The sequence below is a fragment of the Chaetodon auriga genome, chromosome 6 (genome assembly GCF_051107435.1).
Source record: "Chaetodon auriga isolate fChaAug3 chromosome 6, fChaAug3.hap1, whole genome shotgun sequence".
Classification (NCBI taxonomy): Eukaryota; Metazoa; Chordata; class Actinopteri; order Chaetodontiformes; family Chaetodontidae; genus Chaetodon; species Chaetodon auriga.
The window spans coordinates 7,943,331-7,963,787 of record NC_135079.1 but is presented as its reverse complement, the minus strand read 5'-3'; the positions used below and the strand labels follow the sequence as shown (position 1 = coordinate 7,963,787).

The window sequence follows — 20,457 nt, the reverse complement described above, 5'->3', positions numbered from 1 at the left end:
GGTTATTCAGTTTCAGCTTGTACTGTAGGCAAGACACCAGATTGAAATGTATTTTATGAATACTGATGCACAGCGGTTCTTCAGGAGTTCCTTATTCATCACTGTGGTGTTTGAAGAAGTGCTACTTGGCTGTCTTGTTGTCACAGTGATTTAAGCTGCCTTCCACACATACGGGAACTGCTGTGGGTCTGAATTCAACTCATTACCTTTGTCACACAGTTCTCTCCGACTTACATCTGCCACCACTAAGCCATAAAGGAAAGAGCTGCAGCAATGTTTACTCCAGACACAATGTTGGGCAGAAACAACTGTTTTATTTCGATTAATCGATTTCTTTTAAAATTAAGGCAAAACATCTTCGGTTGCAGCTTCTCAAATGTGAATATTTGCTGGTTTTCTTTGTTCTTGCGTCTTTTTATGAAATTAAACCACATGTCTTTGGGTTTTGGACTCTGGGTCAGACTAAACAAGACTTCTGAATGTGTCAACTTTGGCTCTGAGAAACACAGTTTATGGATCAAACTATTGATTGGAAAAGAAAATAGATGCATTGATGCATAATGACCATAACTATTAGTATGTATGCATGCATCAAATATTTTCTTCGATGTTTAGAGCTCTGCCTTGTTTAGCTTGCACTGACCAAATGTCTAAAAAGGACAAAGGATGTGTATAAACCACTAGAAAGTTCTCATATTTAGCAAAGAATCAACAGTGACTTAACAGGATGAAGGGGCCACTTCAGGTTGTTTCAGCTGCAATCTTACGATGCTGGGTGCATTTTTATGCCTTTATTAGATGACTGTCAGCGGGGAGATGACAGTAAATGAGGGAGAAGGTCGGACGCGAGGCAGGGACGTTACATTCACCAAGGTGCCCCTAATCGTATGATTCTTATTGGCACTTTTAGCCACGATGACGATCTCATTAGTTAATTGATTAATTCTGATCCTGTAACCCACTTTGAGTTATCTTCTGTTTTTATATTTTTAGTCTGTCACAGTTTTCACTGGCTATTTTAGCCGGGACACTTTGTAAAATGAGATTTTTAATCTTAACGAGGCTTTCCTGATTATATATAAATACACAGAGTAGATAGATTATAGATGAAATTAGTCTTTATGAGAAGGAACATTTACACGGTGCATGACAAATAAAAACTGACACAGAAACCTGCAGGTTCGACGCTGCCCAAATTTAAGTAGTTTCCCTTTATCGCCTCATTTTGGATTCTGGACCACTTCAATGCCCAGAAACTGCAGCAATATCTAGAGTTTCTATAAATGGATTTTTCCACCTTCCACTTAAATAGCAGTGTTTTAATTTTTGAAATGTTTTAGAAATTAGCGACCCCTCTGACAGATGCACTGATGTGGTTAACTCCACCTATCTGGCGCTCCAGGCAGATCTGAACAATAAACCACTCGCATGTTGCATGACCTCGGTCTGGATGCATCCCACTCTGTGTCTTTTCTGTGGTGTTTGACCTTGGTTCCCCCCCATCAGCTCTCCATCTAATATCCAGCTGTGTCCGCCCACCTCCAAAACAATAACATGTTTACTCCTTTTGCTCCCTCAACCGTTCAATACAACTAATTTTGACAGGCAGCTCCTCAATCTCTCAAATCAATTAATATGACTCATTTAATTAGGGAGCCATTTCTGCCCTGGTCCTTTGTAATCAAATGAATAATTTGCAGCTTGATCATTCACTACCGACACTAATCCACTATAATCACCTTCCACTACTGCCAGACACTTGGCATTAGGTTGAGTGAGATGCTGAAAGGCAAAGTATGACTGGACCGTGACCTGATAATCATGGAGAAAAAAGTGTGTTTAGGATGATGGAATGAGTTTTCTGGATCCACTGTCGCCAGACGTCTTGTCACTCTGGTGTCAGAAATCGATCAAAACAACGACGTGAAAGGCTTGAGTCAGTCTGACAGACCTTTAAAAATCACCACATACAATATAGCTCACGCACTTTAATTAAATTGCGCATGACAAAGGCATCGCTGTCATTGTCAACAGCACTGTCACATCAAGGTTTCTTGTGCCAGCGTTTCCAGTTGCACTCACTTTTTGCCTCTTTCCATGTCGACCCAGTGTCCCAAACATTTATTTTAAAGGGTAGAGATTTTCATTTCGGTTTTGATTCATCTTGTAGAAATCGAGCAAACCACTGTCACATCAGTGGATTTTAAAGGCCCGTCACATCCGACCGTGGCAAAGGGAAATTATTTACTGTTTCATCACAATTACAGACGGTCCCAGAAGCTAGCTCGCCAGCTACATTGCTAGTTAGCGCAGTAGTCAGCTGGGTGGCTCATGAACTACAAAGAGTACAAGTCAAGTCTAACAAGGCATTGTAGAAAAGGTTTGAACAAAGACAACTTTTAGTTTTTGGTGTGCGACAAACACTTTATTCATTTTTTACTCTTTAACTTAATCCTGCAGTGACTTACTTTTGGGATATTTCGGAGCAGCGGACACAAACTGAAAACAGTTAAATTATCAGCTTATTAAAGTTCACATGGCAAACTTTTAGCTAACGGTTGCTTATTCGCATTTCCAGCCGACACTGAATAACACTCTCTTAATTTGTGTTACTATTATAGGCATTATTTATTATTATTTTTACTATATTGTGCATTTTTATCTTTACTCTTTATTTTATTTACCATTTGGAACACGCACTTTTGTACACATTTGCATTTTCACATTTTTCCCATTATTATTATTAGTGGTATAGTTTTTTGTAGTTGTTTTGTTTTGTTTTGTTTTGTTTTGTTTTGACCTTTTTTAAGTATTTCATCCTTCTTTCTATCTGTGTGTGTTGTGTGTCACAATTTCCCTGAATTTTCATGAACATTTTGTTTAAGACATTTTGGACTTTGGACTCAACATTGAACTTTAACAGTTTACTTCACTGCAGCGAGTGAATCAGCTGATTGTGGCGATTTCATTCAAATCAACTGAACTTTGGCGTCATGAATGTCGATGTCACCGGGTCACAACACTATCATCCCAAAGGTGCCATGAAATCAGCCCTTCGTCCATCATTACATGTCATGCCTAATTTTCAACACATCAGCCGGTGCACCCCTGTGCGTCAGTATATTTGCAAATGTTACTGATTGGTTCAAGGGGAGCGGTTTGGGTACAGGACAAAACAAGGTGACATTTGTTGCTGATTGGCCCGGTGGGGGACGGCATCATTCATAGGGGAGAACAGGTTTTCCGTCGCTTTGTTATTCTTTGTCTAGACACTTGGATAGTGGAGAGTGGGTAAACAGCGAACACCGAATGCAATCACAGGTCAGTCGGATGCAGTAACCGAGGGAACGTCACTGTTCAACTATTTATGGCACCGGGTGCATTTCCTGTGTTTCTATCAGCCTCTCTATCTTTGTTTTATCATATCCATCCTAACACTTGTCTGCCTCTGTCTGTTTCATCCCATCTATCTCCCTCAGCTTCGGCTCTTCCCTCCTCTCTTCGTCTCTGCGTCCATCTTCTGTTTCTTACCTGACAGGAGCACACCGAGCACCTATCGCTGTCCAGCACCCAGATCTGCCCACTGTGCTTGACCTTGTTGTCATGGATACAGTCCCCGGTGCAGTTGTGGCCGTGGGGGCAGCGGCAGTCGTAGCCCCCCTCCAGGTTGAAGCACACTGTGTCGTTGGCACAGGTGTTCCTCCCCGTCTTGCATTCATTAATATCTGCGAGGAGCACGAAAAGAGGTGACATCATGCATCTGCTCAGTGCAGGTAACACGGTTCATGCACAGCTTGTGGAAATGGGGATTTTTTTTTTAGATTACAAGCCTCATAATGTTTGCTACAGTAACACGCCGAGAAGGTAAACCACATCTTTGTCTTCTTGACCAAGGCGTGCGCCGCTCTCTGCACCTGCACGCTGCTCCACACGTCAGCGTGAGAGCTTCAAATGCAGCTGTAAAATGTAGCATTTTTCAGATCTTGGGGGAAACATGCAGTACACAACTGTAATGTAACCCAGAAACCTACTTTCGGTCAAATTATAACTTTGCTTTGTGAAACCCAGACAGGTTCTTTTTTTTTTTTGGAGAGTGCCTTTAATGTGCTTTTTTCCCTCCTCTCCCGACTCAAACTGACAGCCAAGATGGGGTCAACGAGTGGAGCAGCGCTAGCACTATTGTTACAGGCGATGCTTCGATGTTACTGTAGATTGAGGGTTTCTATTTTGACAGCTGACACTTCTCCTGACAGGCGGTATCAGAGAGAATGTTCCAGAAATGAACATGCTGCAAAAAGCAAACTGACGTTATTTTTTTGGAGGAAAGCACACTGATAATGACATGCCTACCCAATCACACCACTACTTACACAAGCGTAACAAAACATCTTACAAAACAAAAGTTGAGTCAGTTTCAGATGCAGGTGACTCATATACATTCATTAAAAGGCACTGTTTCACCGCTTCCTCCTGTGCCTTGAACCGCTAAACTCTGAAGCTAGAAATCAAAGAGAAGACCTTTACATCTGTGATGGGACTGAGATGTGAAATCAGGAGCCATTCGATGGAGATTTTCTGGGTTTTTAATTTTTCTGGAGCTATTAGATGCTAAAAGCTACAAACCAACATCGAAACCTCATTTGAGTGAATGATACTCTAAAATCTGAGGCAAAAGAAAAACAAAGAAAGATGTACAGTATTATCTAGACGTGCGGTGGGAGAGCGCAGACCTCTGCCAAGGCCAACAGTCCGCTCTTCTATGATATGGAAATCTACGCACAACCACAATGTATGTCTGGACTTCAAAAGCTATTAGAGTTATGTCAAAATATGGCCGTGCCGAGCTGAAGCCTCATTATCTCGGCTCTGCATTTATTATGTACTTCAGAACTGGAAATTTTTCACAAACTGAAAATACATTTGCAAAACCAGAAATCATGTTTCCACAGCCACGTCTTAGCTTGAGAAAACAGACTTGTACCAGTTCTTCCATGAAACCAGCGTCCATGACGACTGCTTTCTGTGTGTTTGAGCAGCCACGACCACCACAGAGGATCACTGGTACCTGTGAACGTGGGCTGAGATACGGAGTCAACACATTTCTACAATTGGCTACGTTTTATCGTTATTGAATTTTAGTGGTAAGATGTATAGCATTTACTCTGACGGCCAAATGTCGTATCTCGCAATGTTAATGAAGGAGAAAAATGTAAAAATGCATCCGCCACCGATTCAGATCGCCCGATGCTACGCCTTCAACCAAGTTTCATGGAAATCGAGCCAGAGGAAGCATGACTTCAAAACTCAAAGACACATTTTAAAATGTACATTTTGGACACAATTTAACATTCAGGTTTAAGAAAAATAATTTCAGGCGATAAAAACTTTTTCCAAGGCATGAAACATTCACGATGTCTGTTGTTTTCATTTGACATGTCCCAAAAACCCACAAATTCCTGTTTCCCATTCCCGTTTTTCACACCTGAGATTTTTGTTCAAAATTCACATCTTAGATTTTGTTTTGCATGTGTTTAAAAAAAGTGTTTTATTGTGAAAAATGCTTCCTGTGTCATACATGAAATAAAAAAATCTCATTCCTCTGATGTCCTCCATGTTGAAACTTTTATTTTTACCACGTTTCCTATTTGTGTAAACAAAGCGAAGGTGGGACACTCACCTACACACGATTCCCCATTGGTGGAAAACAAGCCGTTGTCATGGTAGCCATCGCGACACTCACAGTGGTACCAGCCGGGCAAGTTGACACAAGTGGATTTACTATCACACTCGACAAAGCCGTCTGCACACTCATCAATATCTGAAGAGAAGACAAGAGAGGAGCAGTGAGACACCCGTAGATCGTCACTGTGGCGTTGGTTTCCACATCTGCTCCACACTGAATGGCTATTGAGCCCCATCCTTGCCTGGTAGCCATTTTCATCATTGACTGCTTCATAATTGATAAAACAACGTGTCTAGCATTTGACTGAATCCAGTCCGCAGGCTCTATTGATCGAGCGGTCGTTGCATAGGTGGAGAAGGACATCTGTATCAATAGAAGACAGCAGCGAATGAATGAATCTAATACGACGAGCCTATTCTTAGAAGGCAGAGATCTGACGGGCTTAGATTTTGAAATACTGAGGAAAAATCCTATGCGGCCTAATCCCCCGACAGATGCAGGCAAACATATAAATTCAGAGGTGTGTGTACACTTTCACTGAACTTGCGCGGACATCAGGAGTTCCTATAAGGTGATGTACAAAGAAGCTCTGCAAAGGTCTTGGACACAACGACTGCTAACACATCCTGTGGGTGGTTGTCAATAGATGGAGCTGATGTTTGTTTTCACAGAGCGCCACTTAGAAATATCCTTGACTCTGCCCTCCTCCTTCAGCAACAAAAGACTTAGATTACATGCTCTGACTTTCTTCTCTCTGTATTTTACCCCCCCCCCCCGTCATTCTTTATTATGTGTTACCTTGTCTCTCTTTTTCGCTCTCTCGCTCCTCTTTCTGGCTGGAATTCAGCCTTTTCATTTCAACGAGCAAACCGTGCTACTTTCCTGCACACATCAACCAAGAACAAATCCAATATAATTTTCCACAATGAGCATAATACACACAGAGAGAGAGACAGATCGCTCCGATATTTTAGCGAACATTTAATTAAACTAAGGGCCGAGCCCACACGAGAGAGGAAATAAAGCCTGTTATTACATAGTAGGGCTAAATATGTTAGGCCCAGACATGCACTGTGATTAAATGTGTCTGCATAGCCAGTGATGGCTTTTTTATGATTGTGCATGATGCATGATGCTCTGCTCTCATTATGAAAATGGCAGTGTGCCGTGTCTGACCTTCTCCATGACTGCCTGCAACAGTATCCCCCATAGAGCGACAGGCAGCCGGGCTCATGGTCCCCCACCGCCCAGGCGGTAATGGGATTAAGATCTATTGGCTAATGAGCCCTCAGCCTTTTAATAGAATTTCTGCAGCAGATTAACCGTTGATCAAATGTCCCGCAGATTAGGGCTTTATCTATTTAAAAATTACCCGCATTTGTCTGAGTAGCAGGTTTGCTCAGAAAAAAAAAAAAAAAAAAAAAACCTACAGCATATTCCCATTTTCCGCGTTTCATGCTGCCCAGGTTCAAACAGCTCTCTCTCTCGCGGTGTGGCAAACTTTAAAGCGAAAGCTCGCATTTCACTAATTACATCAGTTTGGTGAGAGCAGAGCACCTCATTTTCTCCCCTTAGGACAGCAATGCTGGGTTAAAAGGACACTGCTTAAAAATCACGAGTCTACAGCAAATAGTATAATTAGCCTATCTTTGAAAATTAATAGAAATTCTCCCCACTCCTGAAGAGAAATATCCAATGCTCTTTGCTGCCTGTGAATTTCAGCGTGATAAAAGCACAGGAGGCTTTTAAAGGGAAAAAAGGTGCATTGCCAGTGTGTTAAAAAAAAAAAAATCAAGCTGAATTTGTTTGAATCATCCTATTCCCCCCAATACGGCACTATGAAATTGTTCAAAGTACAAGTGAGCAGTCATATACTATTTATAACAGACACTGCTGGTGAGGTCTAAAAATATGCAAATGGGTTATTTTCAGCCAGTTTCATTCAGGCGTTTCAAAACTCGGCTGTCTGGTTACACCCTCGACAAAAAGATTCGTCGTCGTCTGTTTTTTATCTCAGCCAAACTTGTCACCTGCAATTACGGCGAGACGCGTCTCGGCCCGCTGTCACCTCAACTTTTTAAAGCGCTGCGGTGTTTTAGGACGGTGAAACTCACTGCTGTCGCGCCTCGCAATTGACAAGATTGAATGTGTGAGGTGCAGCAAGGATACAACATGCTTGCAAAAGTCTCGGCTTCTCTTTCATCATCTTGCGTAAATGATAATGGAAGATCATTGTAATTAAATCGTCTGCAATGACAACCAGACAAGGGCGCCGCCTGGAAGCGCCGTCTCTGCTGAAACACGAGGCTTTTGCTTCTGTTGAATCATAGATGTGGATGGCGCAGTATTTTCACTTGTTAAATCATGTCATGTTTCTCTTCTCCCAGCTTTGAAAAAAAAAAAAAAAACGACACATACAAAATAAAACTTTCTGTCTCCATCACCTGGAGAGGTCAAGCCCGTGAGAGGACAGTCATTTTGAAGTTATCTTGCTGACTGAAAATACATGGAAACTGACAGAGAAATGCCTCCACGCAGAGAAGAGGAGGAGGAGGATGAGCTCGATGAGTAGGAGGAAGAAGGAGGAGGAGGAGGAGGAACAGGCGAAGGAGGAGGAAGAGACACGATGAGACAGACTGCAGTTATCCTGCTCATTTTCCTGAGTGGCAGCCTGGAAACAAGGGCTCTATTAAGGCAGCTCTCGGAGGACAAAGTGAGGAACAAGCGGACGGACTTTCCTCTGCACCCTCCTGGGCTTGTTATGCCGCTCACCTCCTCCTCTTTTTCTTCATCCTCTGCCTGCACCTTTCCACGTGTCCTTTATTCACCGCCTCTGTCTCGAAGCTGAGGCACAAACGGAGCTGCCCTCGTCGTGGCCCTTCCTCGTCCCTGCAGTTTTTGTCTCTCTTTGTGCTGCGAGAGGCAGAGTTTAGACTTCAGTCCGGCCTGCCCTCGCCTCTTCATCCTACCCTTTCATTGTCCCCGCTTCACTTTGTCCCGGCTGCCTTTTCTGATCCTGGTCTTGGCTTTTACCCCTTATTTTTTTCTCCCCTGTCGCTTCCCTCCCCGTGTCGTCTCCCTTCTATGACTGACAGATAGTCCTCAGGGTCGGGATGCGGTTCTGCCGCGTTGCATCACTCAGCGCAAACCCTGCCACATGTACATCTCCCGTACAGTAACCTAATTCAAACTGATTTCCATTTCCATAGAGGTCTGACAGGCTCCAGGAGAAATCATTCAGAAACAGTTCTGAATCTCAACTCACCCTCTCCGCCCCTTACCAAGCCAGATGTCATTTGACAATAAGTGGATTTTAAAATGGGCAGAATTTGTCGTGTCAGATCACGTTTACGACGGCGGCTGAAGAAAGGCTGCAGACCCTTTAAGTCAATAACAATGTGTACAAAGCTTTTATTGGCCCGCGCACGACACAGCGATAAGGTAAGAAATGGATTTCAGCTCGCTGCTCTTTTATGTACAGTAAAGTGTAATTGAGTGATTGTCACTGGTCCTCAGTCTTCATTAAGAGAAAGAGCAAACTCAAATAATCAATCATTCATCGTGAAGCCTGAGGCAAATTGAGTTACACACTGGGTTCCTGAAGATGAAACAGACACTGAAACGCAAATCCATATCTGCAAGCACTTGAGTGGGAGAGTGGATGAGTAATCATGGTAAATTGGAAACAAGCCTTGTGAACAATCGGTAGCTGCGAGCGCATTCAGAATGCAATCACTCTGCCTCACTGTGGCTGCAGAATTCCTCCACCCTTTAAAGTACAAACGAAATAACAATTTGTAAACTGCTTTATGCTGTCAGAAACATGTGAAAGTGAGTTTCAAAGCCATTGTTTCAGTTCGTCAGAAATGCTCCTTCATTCTCCCAAGTCTCTGAGTGGGAGGAAAGATGTGTGTTTGACTGACAGCTGGGCCAACAGGGGCACAGACATACAATATAAACAAACTTGTGCTGGTAACCTGTCCACATTTATGGATTATAACCCAAGGAGCTGTGTTTTCAGCTGCATTTCAAGCTGCTCTAATCAATATCTTTGTATTAGCAATGGAAAAAATAACCATGTCCAAGTCTTGCTCATGGTGACGAACCCAATTCTGAAGTTTTTCTCTTTGAGCGCTGCAGCACCTTTTAGCTCAAAGTTTTGGCTCATATGGCCGCAACCTCTCTGCTTTGGTTCAGTCTCACTGCTCATGCAGATTGAATGTTGGTCATGAAGTGGTCAGGTAGCCAGAAAGATGGCAAATGAATGCTAAAGTTGCTAAGACGTGCACTGTATCAATGTTGTCTTTACAGCACAGATGTATAAATAGGACTGGATACAGCGCTAGATGCAGGGCTCCGTTCATTCCTTTGCATGTTGCTCAGCGGCACATGAAGCCAAATTAGCCACCTCTCGCTGAAAAGAAATTACCTGCATGAATGCATACTGTGCACCCACAGAAACTTCTGCCGGCCGAACTGGCTAACTTCCGGTTTAGCCGTCCACTAACTTGAACAGGGATGCAAAAATTTAATCGTGCAGCTTCAAATGTTATCAGCCTGAATGGATCAAACACACAGTTTGGCCATTGTGTCAGAATGGCTTCAAAGCCCGGCGCACATTCTGGTTTGTAGCTTGTGGAGCTGCCCTTAAGTGGCCAAAACGTCAGTCATGCAAGTTTAAATATAAAGATGACACCATTCACATTTGACATTTGCACGTCAATTTGCCACAGCTGTTTTAGTAATTTGGACGCAATCGCCTGCAAAATTATGTAAGCAGAGCACTTTTCACACTGTTGAAAGTTGCTCGGTGGCTCATTCAGCAAGTCTAGGTGCAACATGAGGGACACATTAGCTTGAAAGCTAATATGTGTAACGGTTCAAAGCCTCGTTTTGTTTCGCTCAGCAGGCTGCTGTTAGTCAGTGTCACTGTCAGTCAATAATAGACCCGAGGCTGTTACTGCTTTACGCAAATACAGTTTAAAGTGTCTACGTGCAAAGAATTTACCCACAGACAGACGAACAGAGGCGCTCTGGCTGGTATGTGCACATATAGATTGTTCCATCGTGAGAGAAAAAAAAAAAATTCTACATTCTCCTAATACTGATTTTCTTCACAAAGGCAGCACAGGACATGCAATTTACAGAGCACATCTGTGTGCTGCAGCAATTTAATTTCCATTGGCCTTTAAAGAACTGTAGCTGTCCAGTCCCCCAGTGCTCCCAGTGTTGCACCGCAGCAGCTACAGCAGCGAGCTATCCCTGGGAGATGTGTCATTTAGGTAGAAGCAGCAGGTTGTGCTCAGCTAAACGACAGCTCCGGCCATTAGCAGGGTCTAATTAAGACACACTAATTACGGGTGATGGAGTGAGTGCTTTGTGAGGCCGTCTCTAAATAAATAATGAATACATAATCACTGTGCTTAAACAAGCCGCTTGAGCTTTAACAGTCACAGGCCCCCGGGCCTTGTGGGTAAAGCGTGGAACAAAGGAGGGAGAGAGGGAGAGCTGCAGCGATGCATCATGGGAGCTGTCAAGGGGGTGAAAAAATTAATATGGTTTTAAATATTCACTACCTGTGCCTGAGCGTCGGGTGGGAGGCGCCCAGGGGAGATTTCAACGATGATGAGATTGTGATGTTTTTCTTCTTCATTGTTTAATGCTCACTGTGGCCTCGCTGTTTCAAATTACACAACAGCAACGCATCAACAACTGCTAGCAACTCCTCTGCGCACTTTCACGTGGACAGGCCTGTTTTTCACGCACATCTCTACAGGTTCGTTTTCGCCTGCCCGTCAGTATCTTGCTATTTATCGTCCTGCTTGTGCGACTCTGCTGCTTTGTCTTCAGTCTGCGAAGTTTTTGCCTGTCTAGTCTCTTTTTTTGTTGTTCGCCTACAACTCTGACAAGCTTCCAATCAATGTAAATGAGGTCTGAGAGAACAAATTGTTTGTCTGGCCCCGTTCGGCTCTCCATCCTGGTCGATATGCCAGCGTGACCTCAGGGCTCTTCACTCCTTCTCTCGCTGCCTTCAAAGTTTCCTTGCGAACTCGCTGGCCATCCGCTTGTCTCCTCCCATCCTCCTCCTCCTCCTCCTCCTGCTCTTCTTCACTGCTATTTTTCCTCTTCCATTTTTACATCTCACCATAAATCACCTCCTTTTAGCTCCGCTTTCTTCGCCCCCTCCACTTTCTCCTCCTGTCTTATCTCCTCTCATCGACTATTACCCAATAATTAAGTATCCTCTACTTTCTTCACTTCTCAGCTGTGTGACCTCTTCAAACTTTTTCTCTTCCTACCATCACTTATTTTCCTTCTCCTTTTCCTCACAGAGAAGGCTGTAAAAACTCATTGAATATTTCATTGGTCATACACAGATTATGGAAGCTCTGATGAAAAGGTGGTACTTCACTCATAAACAGGATGTTTCCCTCTTTAGATCACTCCTCTTTATGAGAGTATCGCTTTAGAAGAAGTAGTGCACTGGTAAATTATCAAGTTGAGAAAATGAGAGTTTTTCCTACCAATAAAACACCAATTTAAAGTGTAGGTGTATTGCACCAGGGCTTCCTGATGGTGCTCTTGAACATAACCCTGCAGGAGTGTGTAGGAGTCACAAATCTAAACTGCATCATTAACACGAACATAAAAATCTTTTATCTCTCTCCTTGTCCTTAAAGAACTCTGTTGATGCTAAAGTAGCCTCAGTGTGATTCAGCACTGCTGATTAAAAGTGCTCGTGAGGACATGAGACTGCAGACGAATTGAAAGATGAAAGGGAGAGGTGTCCGTCCACAGCATCTGATCAAATGCTCTTCTCCCTCGAGGAGCCCACAGCATCCTTTGAGAAGCTTGCAAGAGGCCACCCGAGGACAGCAGAGACGGCCATTAGTTACAGAACTGACAGCGTAGTGACAGAAAATTTTAACTGGTGGCCAAGCACCCTAACAAGCTTAGAGGAGCTTGAAAGGAGGAGATAATGAGCTGAAAATAAAGGAAATACAAAGGCTACCTCCCTATTCATCTTATAGGAACTCTTCCGCAATTCAGTCCATAAACACGCAAAACAGAAGGGGATGTTCACAGATGTCATGTCCAATTATTTCACGCATGGGTTACAGGCTCCTAAAAATCTTTACAGTCCCGGGCCTTGTTTCCTACAAGATGATTGTAAAGGCCTTGTTACAAACTTTAATTTCTAAAAAAACATCATAAGACACTCTCAAGAGTAGATTACAAGGTCTTCCTGCCCACTTATCTTTCAGGTGTAGCTGCGACATGATTGATTTAATCTGTTCATGGTTTTGTTTAGCCTATATTTTTCTCAAGAGCCCTGTGATAACCTGTGTAGAAAGTGCAACATGAATGTAGATCGCTAAATGCATAAATTAAAAGCCCTATAGGTGAAGCTAGGGAAAACAAACGACCAATCATGATAAACCTGCGTTTCAAGGAAATATGTATTTGCATGAAATGGCCATGGATGTGCAATAACGCATAGTAATATCAGTCAATTACCATCAGCACTCTCTTCTTCATTGATTATGCAAAGGCACCCAGAGCAATGATATCAGTACAACCTTCACGACAATGGCTACACTTTGATGGACAGAGGTGTCATCCTTATTTTTCAGTGCATCCTTGAAGTAAAGGATGCTCATATGTGCCGAAGCCTAAGCTTTCAATATTATATTAATCTCATCTTCCAGAGGTGCCACTTTCACTGATTTATCTTATCTTTTGTTTTCTCCTCTTATTCTACTGCGTTTAGTCAGATTCCTGTTCAATTATCATTATTATCCACACAATCTGAAGCTGACTTTGGGCTAAGTGCAACATGTAGCAGCTCATTTTTCTGAAGTACACAAAGTTTACCTTCTTACACGTCCGCCCTGTAACATGTATCATGAAATGCTTCAAGCGCGAAGCTCCGACCGTTGGCTTTAGCTTAGGCTACATTTTCACGAAACCTTCTAGTGCATCGCTTTTTCCATTTATGCTTTGCATTTTCTACATCTTTAGTATCTGTAATCATTTATGTTACGTTACTTTCAATTGTACCAAACACCAAGGGCATTTGTGTTTGCTCTTAAATTATGTTTCCAGAACAGCATGCAAAGATTTAACAGGCAATAACCTCTAAAATTGATTTATATTAAGGAAGGAAGCAAACAAGGCCTTGGGCGATACACTGGGGCATCCTCTGCTTCTCTGCATGAATGTTACGAGAAAAAAAAATTACTTGCAGCATAATCCCCCCCACAAAAAAACAGAAAACAAAATGGAGTCACCGTCAAATGGTTCAGATTCAACCTCAACAAGACGCAGGGTGCGTTGATTTTACCACATCAGAGAAATTCAGCCACAGGTAAGTGATCAATCACACTGAAGAATGACTGCGCTCATTCTAACTGGCATTCGAGCAACTTGAAAAACATCAACACACATATTAGGTCTAACTGTGAAACACCCTAATAGCTTGTTTTGATGCTGGTGTTCTCCAAGCCGAGGGAAGAAAATGGACGTCCATTTTACTGAAAAATAAACCTAATATTCCAGCATTTGCCCATCTCTCACCCACACCATATAAGGAATAGTGCTTGCCTGGGGCAACAATACTGACTATGCGGCATGTTCGGGGCACACATTACATGGCTGGCCCTGCGTACATTTATATCCATGACTGAAGTGTATGTGCCCTGCTGCAGCTGTATCCTGCATAATTCATGATGTGTCAGAGTTCTCCACTAGCTGGTGTCTGTCTGTCAGCACTGCGTGTCCCCTGTCCCTCCCCATCCATTCCCCCTGAATGGTAATGACAAGTCGCCAAGCACACACACACACACACACACACACACACGCAGTCACAAAAAGATCATAAAACACCCAGAAAACACATCCACTTATGTGTACAATTAATTAACATATAACATGTATGCACACCACAACACACCAACGTACAGCAACCCATAATGGGGAGGCAAGCTATTAGCGCCTCCTCATACAGTAGGTGTGCGTGTGTGTATCCGCCTTGTCTTGAAGAGCTCCTGTTCGGTGTCTTATGACAGGCCGTCAGTCTGCCGCTGCAGCAGCAGAAGTGGTGGAGTCCCGGGGGAGGCCTCTAAAAGCTCACAGGGTTCTGGGGGTGGGGAGCCCAGACTTAGTGAAAGCTTTTCCATGTTCATCCACCCAGCTCTGCCTCTCCTCCTCCTGCAGCGCCGACTCCGCCGGCCTCATTCCGCATCCAAATGCGGAGAAAACTCAGTAACCCCGACCCTCTAACCACCCATCTCTTTCCCTGCATTTCCCATTCCATCGCTGCATCTGTCAGCTTTTCCCGACATCTCTGTATCTTCCTTTCCACTTCACCTCCTCTCACCCCCCTAGTCGTTACCTCCCTTTCCTCTCCCTCCTCGAATTTTGCATCTGTCACTCTCCCCATACATCTCCATCTTTTCTCCTCAAACTACCACTCCCCCCACCCCCTCCTCAGAGCAGCATATCCAACAGTACATTAACCTCCATACATCTCTCTGAGCTTCTCCAGAAGACGCTTGCCTCACTGGGAGCTCCTGTCACACTGTGAGGAGACAGTGAGAGGGACCCCTCTTTTCACACTGAATGACTGCTGACGTCTCTAAACAGTACCAAAGGGTTTAGCCTGTAGCGGAGGGGGGGCCCTGACGGTGGTCCTGGACTATAAAACCAAAAGAAAAAAAAACGAGGATGGTAGCTGTCACAAATCTGACTCGGACGACATCGGGAAGGAGTCAGATTGTGGGAGGAAGGAGATAGAAATGCACGCTGAAGCAGCAGCTGTGGTGACAAAACATCTTGTCGCCCGAGGCACGAGGGGCGCGCATGAGACTCGGCGTGCATGTGAGCGCTTGTTTGTGTTTGCCTCCCCGAACCTCGAATTCTAATCAGCCTCAGTGATGAGAGAGAGGAGAGGCGCCTAAAAACAGACTGATCCCCGAGCCACCAATCATTCAGCCCCTGATTCCTCTCATGGCGTGATTAAGAAAGAGACAACTGTATTTATGGGCAAAACTGTTTGCAATCAGCCGTTTTTCAGTTCATTTAATGGAGAAAATAAGATATTAAAGGGTCTGATCACCCAAATTACGGTAAAACATATTTTCTCATTTACTTCTCGTGTTATCTACCCATGCAGAGAGTTTGGGTTAAGATATCTGCCTGCACCTCAATACAATGGAGATTAATGGAAGTTTCTTTGTGATGCTCATGCTTTCTTGTCAAGATTGACATGAGATTGATCCCACTCTATTTGTTACGTATGAAGCTGCAGCCAGGAGACAGTTAGCTTAGCAGAGCATCAATCAAGAGCATCATCAAACAGGGGGATCAGCTAGCTTGGGCGTGTTCAAAGATAAAATAATCGGCCTACAGGCCCCTCCAAAGCTCATCAATGAACATGTTATATATCTTTTTGTTTTTTGTTTTTTTAAATCCGTACAAAAAAGTAGTAAAAGTGACTTCCTGGTTACCTCACAACCAGACTTCAGGAAGTCAAAGCACATAGTTAAGAAAGAGCTTGTTGTACTTCCATTTGGGTTTTACAAGGAATAAACAAAAAAGATTTAATGTTTTAATCTAGTGAGCTTTCAAGGTGCTAATATGTGTATTTTTTACCTTTAGAAAGAGCCAAGCTGGCTGTTTCCCCCTCTTCCCAGTACATATGCTAAGCTAAGCTAACTAGCTTAGCTTTATATTCACGGACAGACATGAGTGTGATATTGATCTTTTTATCTAATTCTTGGAAAGAAAGCAAATATGTGTATTTCCCCAAAATGTTGAACTATTTCTTTAAAAGGTTTAACAGTAGTGTGAATTTTTCAAGTCCACACTTCCACCTAATTTAAATCAGACTGAGCATTTTTGATAATTATATCCTTGTAGTGATTTTGAACATAAAGTTTTCAAGGATTTGTGACACTATGGGACTATCACAGTGCTCTGAGGTACAGAATGAGCATATTTCTAGTGTTTGGCTGCCTTGCCTGGTGAGTGACCACAATAACAGGGGAGTCAGCGGTGCAATCTATGGATACATGAGTGACATGAGGTTAAATTGATTTTACTCAATGCAGTGAGCGTCATAAAAAAAGAAGGCAGAAACCTCAAAAACCTGGACAAATGAAAGCACAAGTATTGCTTGGGTAGATACATTACCATCTCATTTTCCTGTACGTTTTGTGAATTTCAAATGGAGATGTCACAAAGATAAAAAAAAAACAAACAAACAAAAAAACAAAAACAAATGAGGAAGCACCACATCTGACAGCAATGCAACACAAAGCTGGTGCTCCTGACGCACAGGTAGGAAATCAATTTGCCCAAAACAGTCAAGGCACATTGTTATGGTAAAGGTCAAACAAATCTATATGTACATGTGTCTCCATTTCTATTACCTGTGGCATCGTGTTCGTTCATTATTGAGCACTGGTCTGACGAGGAAGCCGAACGTGACTGAAAATTCTCATGTGTGTGACTGAAGCTGTGTTTGACCCTGAGGAGGGCCAGCGTGCGGTCGATCCGTGTTGCTCTTGTTTTTAATCATGTAGCCGCTGTAATAAAAGGCTTTTCAACTTGTGAGCTTCAACAAAGCAGCGCGCTTTGACTTTTCCGGGAATTCATTCCTTTTTTTGTGGACGTGGAAATCCATTAATTAAGAACAAAAACCTACCCCAAACCTAACCTCGATATGATTGATCTGACGGAAATAAAAGTGTGCGGGAGGGAAAAAAAAAAAACAAAAAAAACTTTAACTTTACGACAAAGAAACGTTTCCCACAAAACTTTACATTTATTTGTAGATCTCTGCTTTTGATAGACCGAGCGATGAATAGAATCACCTTGGACTGCTGCTGAGGATTTCTCCTTTGATGAACTATGCTGTGACTGTTTTTTGACGCGCAGGACACACACAAAAGAGAGTACGGTGAGAGAGGGAGACAAAAAGAGAAAGGCAGGGATCTAAAACACTACAGAAGGTAATGAAATGTGTGATTGCCTGGACTGTGCCATTACTAAGAGGTCCTCAGAACCTTCTCTGCTGCAAAATGGGGAGGAGGATAAGTCATTACGGTTAGGCGTGTTAACACATTCTCAGTAGGTCTAACACACACACACACACACACACACACACACACACACACACACTCTCCTTCCTCAGCATCTCTGAACAGCACCGTGAGGAAATTCATTTACTTTAAGACGGGCAGTAAAAAGGACGCCTCGTAAAAAAAAAAGGCCCTTTATGTGCAATCAATACCTGAACCAATGAGCAAGCAGAGAGGCTCAGTTTGCTTCACTCAAACACAAGCACACACACAGAGAGAACTGTCATGACTTGACTTTATATTAGCTCGGCCGCTCGTCTCCTGAAGGACACTCCACGAAAGGCTGAAACGGGTTATGAGAAAGGTGTTGCTGCTATAGATTAGACATACCGTGCATCTGCCACAGCCACTGGGATTAGAGCCTTTCTTGGTTACCTTGAATCACAAGCGCTGCAGGGGAGGACGCACTGGATGGGGTCCAGAGAGTCTTATCACAACGCTGTTCCCGACATATTTCCCATGTCAGAGAGCGAGAGCTGATATGGTCTTCGCTATAAACACAGGCTGACTTAAGCTATCGGGCCCTATCGTGTATTGCGCATCGTGGGTTTGTGCAGTTGTAATTTGGATGTGGAGCCTATGAGGGGGAATGTCACTCTGATTAATACGGGCTGTGATGTGGGGTAATTCCCATACTGCTGCAACTGCAGTTCAAATCCTCCATCAGGCCACTGGAACAAGTACAAGCTCATTATTCACCGCAGAGCCACACAGCCGGACGCGCTCCCGGACACACACGGTGAACACGGCCGAGCGCGTGCGCTGGAAGCATCTCAGCGTTTACAGATCAGCTGTTTTGTCGGGGTCAGAGGAAAGAAAGCTCCACAAGGTAAGAATTTATAAAGAAGAGCCCGGATGTGCCAAGATAACTAAGACAACAACTTTGATCGTGAGTACCTTTCTACGGGAATCTCCGCTCCTCTTTCCGTTCGTCCTTTCCCTGTTAGATCTGAGCAAAGTAAAGCACCCCCTCACTTTACATCACCTCTTCCTCCTGTTTATGGTCTCCCCTCACACATGCAGGCAAAAGGCTTCTTTGAGCTATTTTTCGAGGAGAGAAACGTAGAAGCGGAGCTCAAATGAACTCTTACCTGTCTCGCATCTCTTCCCCGTAAATCCTTGCTGGCATACGCAGTTGTTAGGTGAGACGCAGGTTCCTCCATTCTGGCACAATCCGTCACACATAGCTAGAGGTAGACCAGAAGAGAAGAGCTATTACTCACCAAGATTAACGAGCATTAACTATGTAATTAGACCAGCAGCAGCATATGTATTTGCATACAGAATAAGAGCTAATTTGGTGATGTGATTCATTACAGGCTCTCACGATATTATTTCGGATGATTAATGGATCCCACCAAGGTTAATTCAAAAAATGTTCATTATCCATGGGTAGGCTGTTAGTTAATGTGTCCCCAAAACACAGAGAAGCCATTGAAGTTGACAGAAAGCAATGGAAATAAATGAAACATACACGCAAATCTGCATCCCAAGAATAAAGAATTAAAACAAAGGAAGGCCGGTTTAATTGTTACACACAGAGCTCCAAACTGTGTTAAAGGGGCACTCCAGCTATTCAGGACTGCTCTTTGGCCCACTCAAGCCACAGCCTCATGACTTCACAATGACATCATCAGGGTTATTTTTAGAACTTAAATGTTTAGTCAATTAATAGATTTGCTGATGGACAAAAAGAAAAAAAAAGCCACCTGTTTTGATGATTGATTACTCATTTAAGTCCATTTTTGTTTTGCATTTGCTTCTTTTCTTCGTGTTATTCAATAGAAAATGGAAGCACTTTAAGATTGAGCCCGTGGATTTGAGGAAAGAAGCAATTATGGTGAGCATTTCTCACTATTTCCTAACATTTTTTAGACTGAACTATCATTAGTTCAAGACCTGGTTATTTTTATCAAACTTCATGAAGTTCCACCAGAGCCACAGAGGAAGTGCAGACCTCCCCGTGACAAGCAAACTGAGGTGTAAAATCAGTGCAGGTTCCCCTTTAAATGGATTTCTAATCAAGAGGCTGATTATCCAGGTAAGGTCGAGTCAGTTTTCTAGTAAGAACACAGATTACAAATAGAGCAGCAAAGAGAGAAGCACACATTAAACCTGGGTCACAGAAGGCTTCGCAGCAGGTGCCCATGAGAGTATGACTGAGTTTACATGGTGGTAATATGAGGTCAGTTTGGAGCAGACACGTGAATATGCCTGAAAAATGTCCCATGAGAAAGAACTTTAATTGGGAGATTTTTCATTGACATCCCTTAATTAGTGAGGTGAAATCTTTACTTTGTATGATTGATTAATCTTTCAAAAGGCATTTCAGTGTAATATTCACGACACTCAATCGTTCCTTGTGTGAAAGGGAAGGTATCCTGTTGATGTCTGACTGAGATCATGAAGATACTGTCTGATAAAAGTAAACTACATCTATCTGTGTGTACTAGTGATGAATCGGTGGCCAATTAATCGGCCGGCACTTGGAGATATTCAGCTGATGCCTGCGCTCGCGAGACGGATTAAACAAAAAAATGGAGACAATGGACATTTTTCTGCGTTCCAGTGAATGATAGATAAGCGTTCGATCAATGTTCATTGACACCAAAAACGCCCTGTTCTCTGAAT

At 43.1% G+C, this 20,457-nt stretch overlaps 1 protein-coding gene across 1 annotated transcript in view; it reads right to left on the bottom strand.

Annotated features, from left to right (window-relative positions):
* nell2a (neural EGFL like 2a) overlaps positions 1 to 20,457 on the bottom strand; it is a 79,839-nt gene that overhangs the window by 6,257 nt on the left and 53,125 nt on the right. Inside the window, exons 15-17 of the mRNA XM_076733621.1 lie at positions 18,918 to 19,013; positions 5,678 to 5,818; positions 3,532 to 3,725 (exon numbers count right to left, since the gene is read on the bottom strand). Of these exons, the coding sequence (XP_076589736.1) occupies positions 3,532 to 3,725; positions 5,678 to 5,818; positions 18,918 to 19,013 (431 nt within the window). The remainder of the gene's footprint in view (positions 1 to 3,531; positions 3,726 to 5,677; positions 5,819 to 18,917; positions 19,014 to 20,457) is intronic.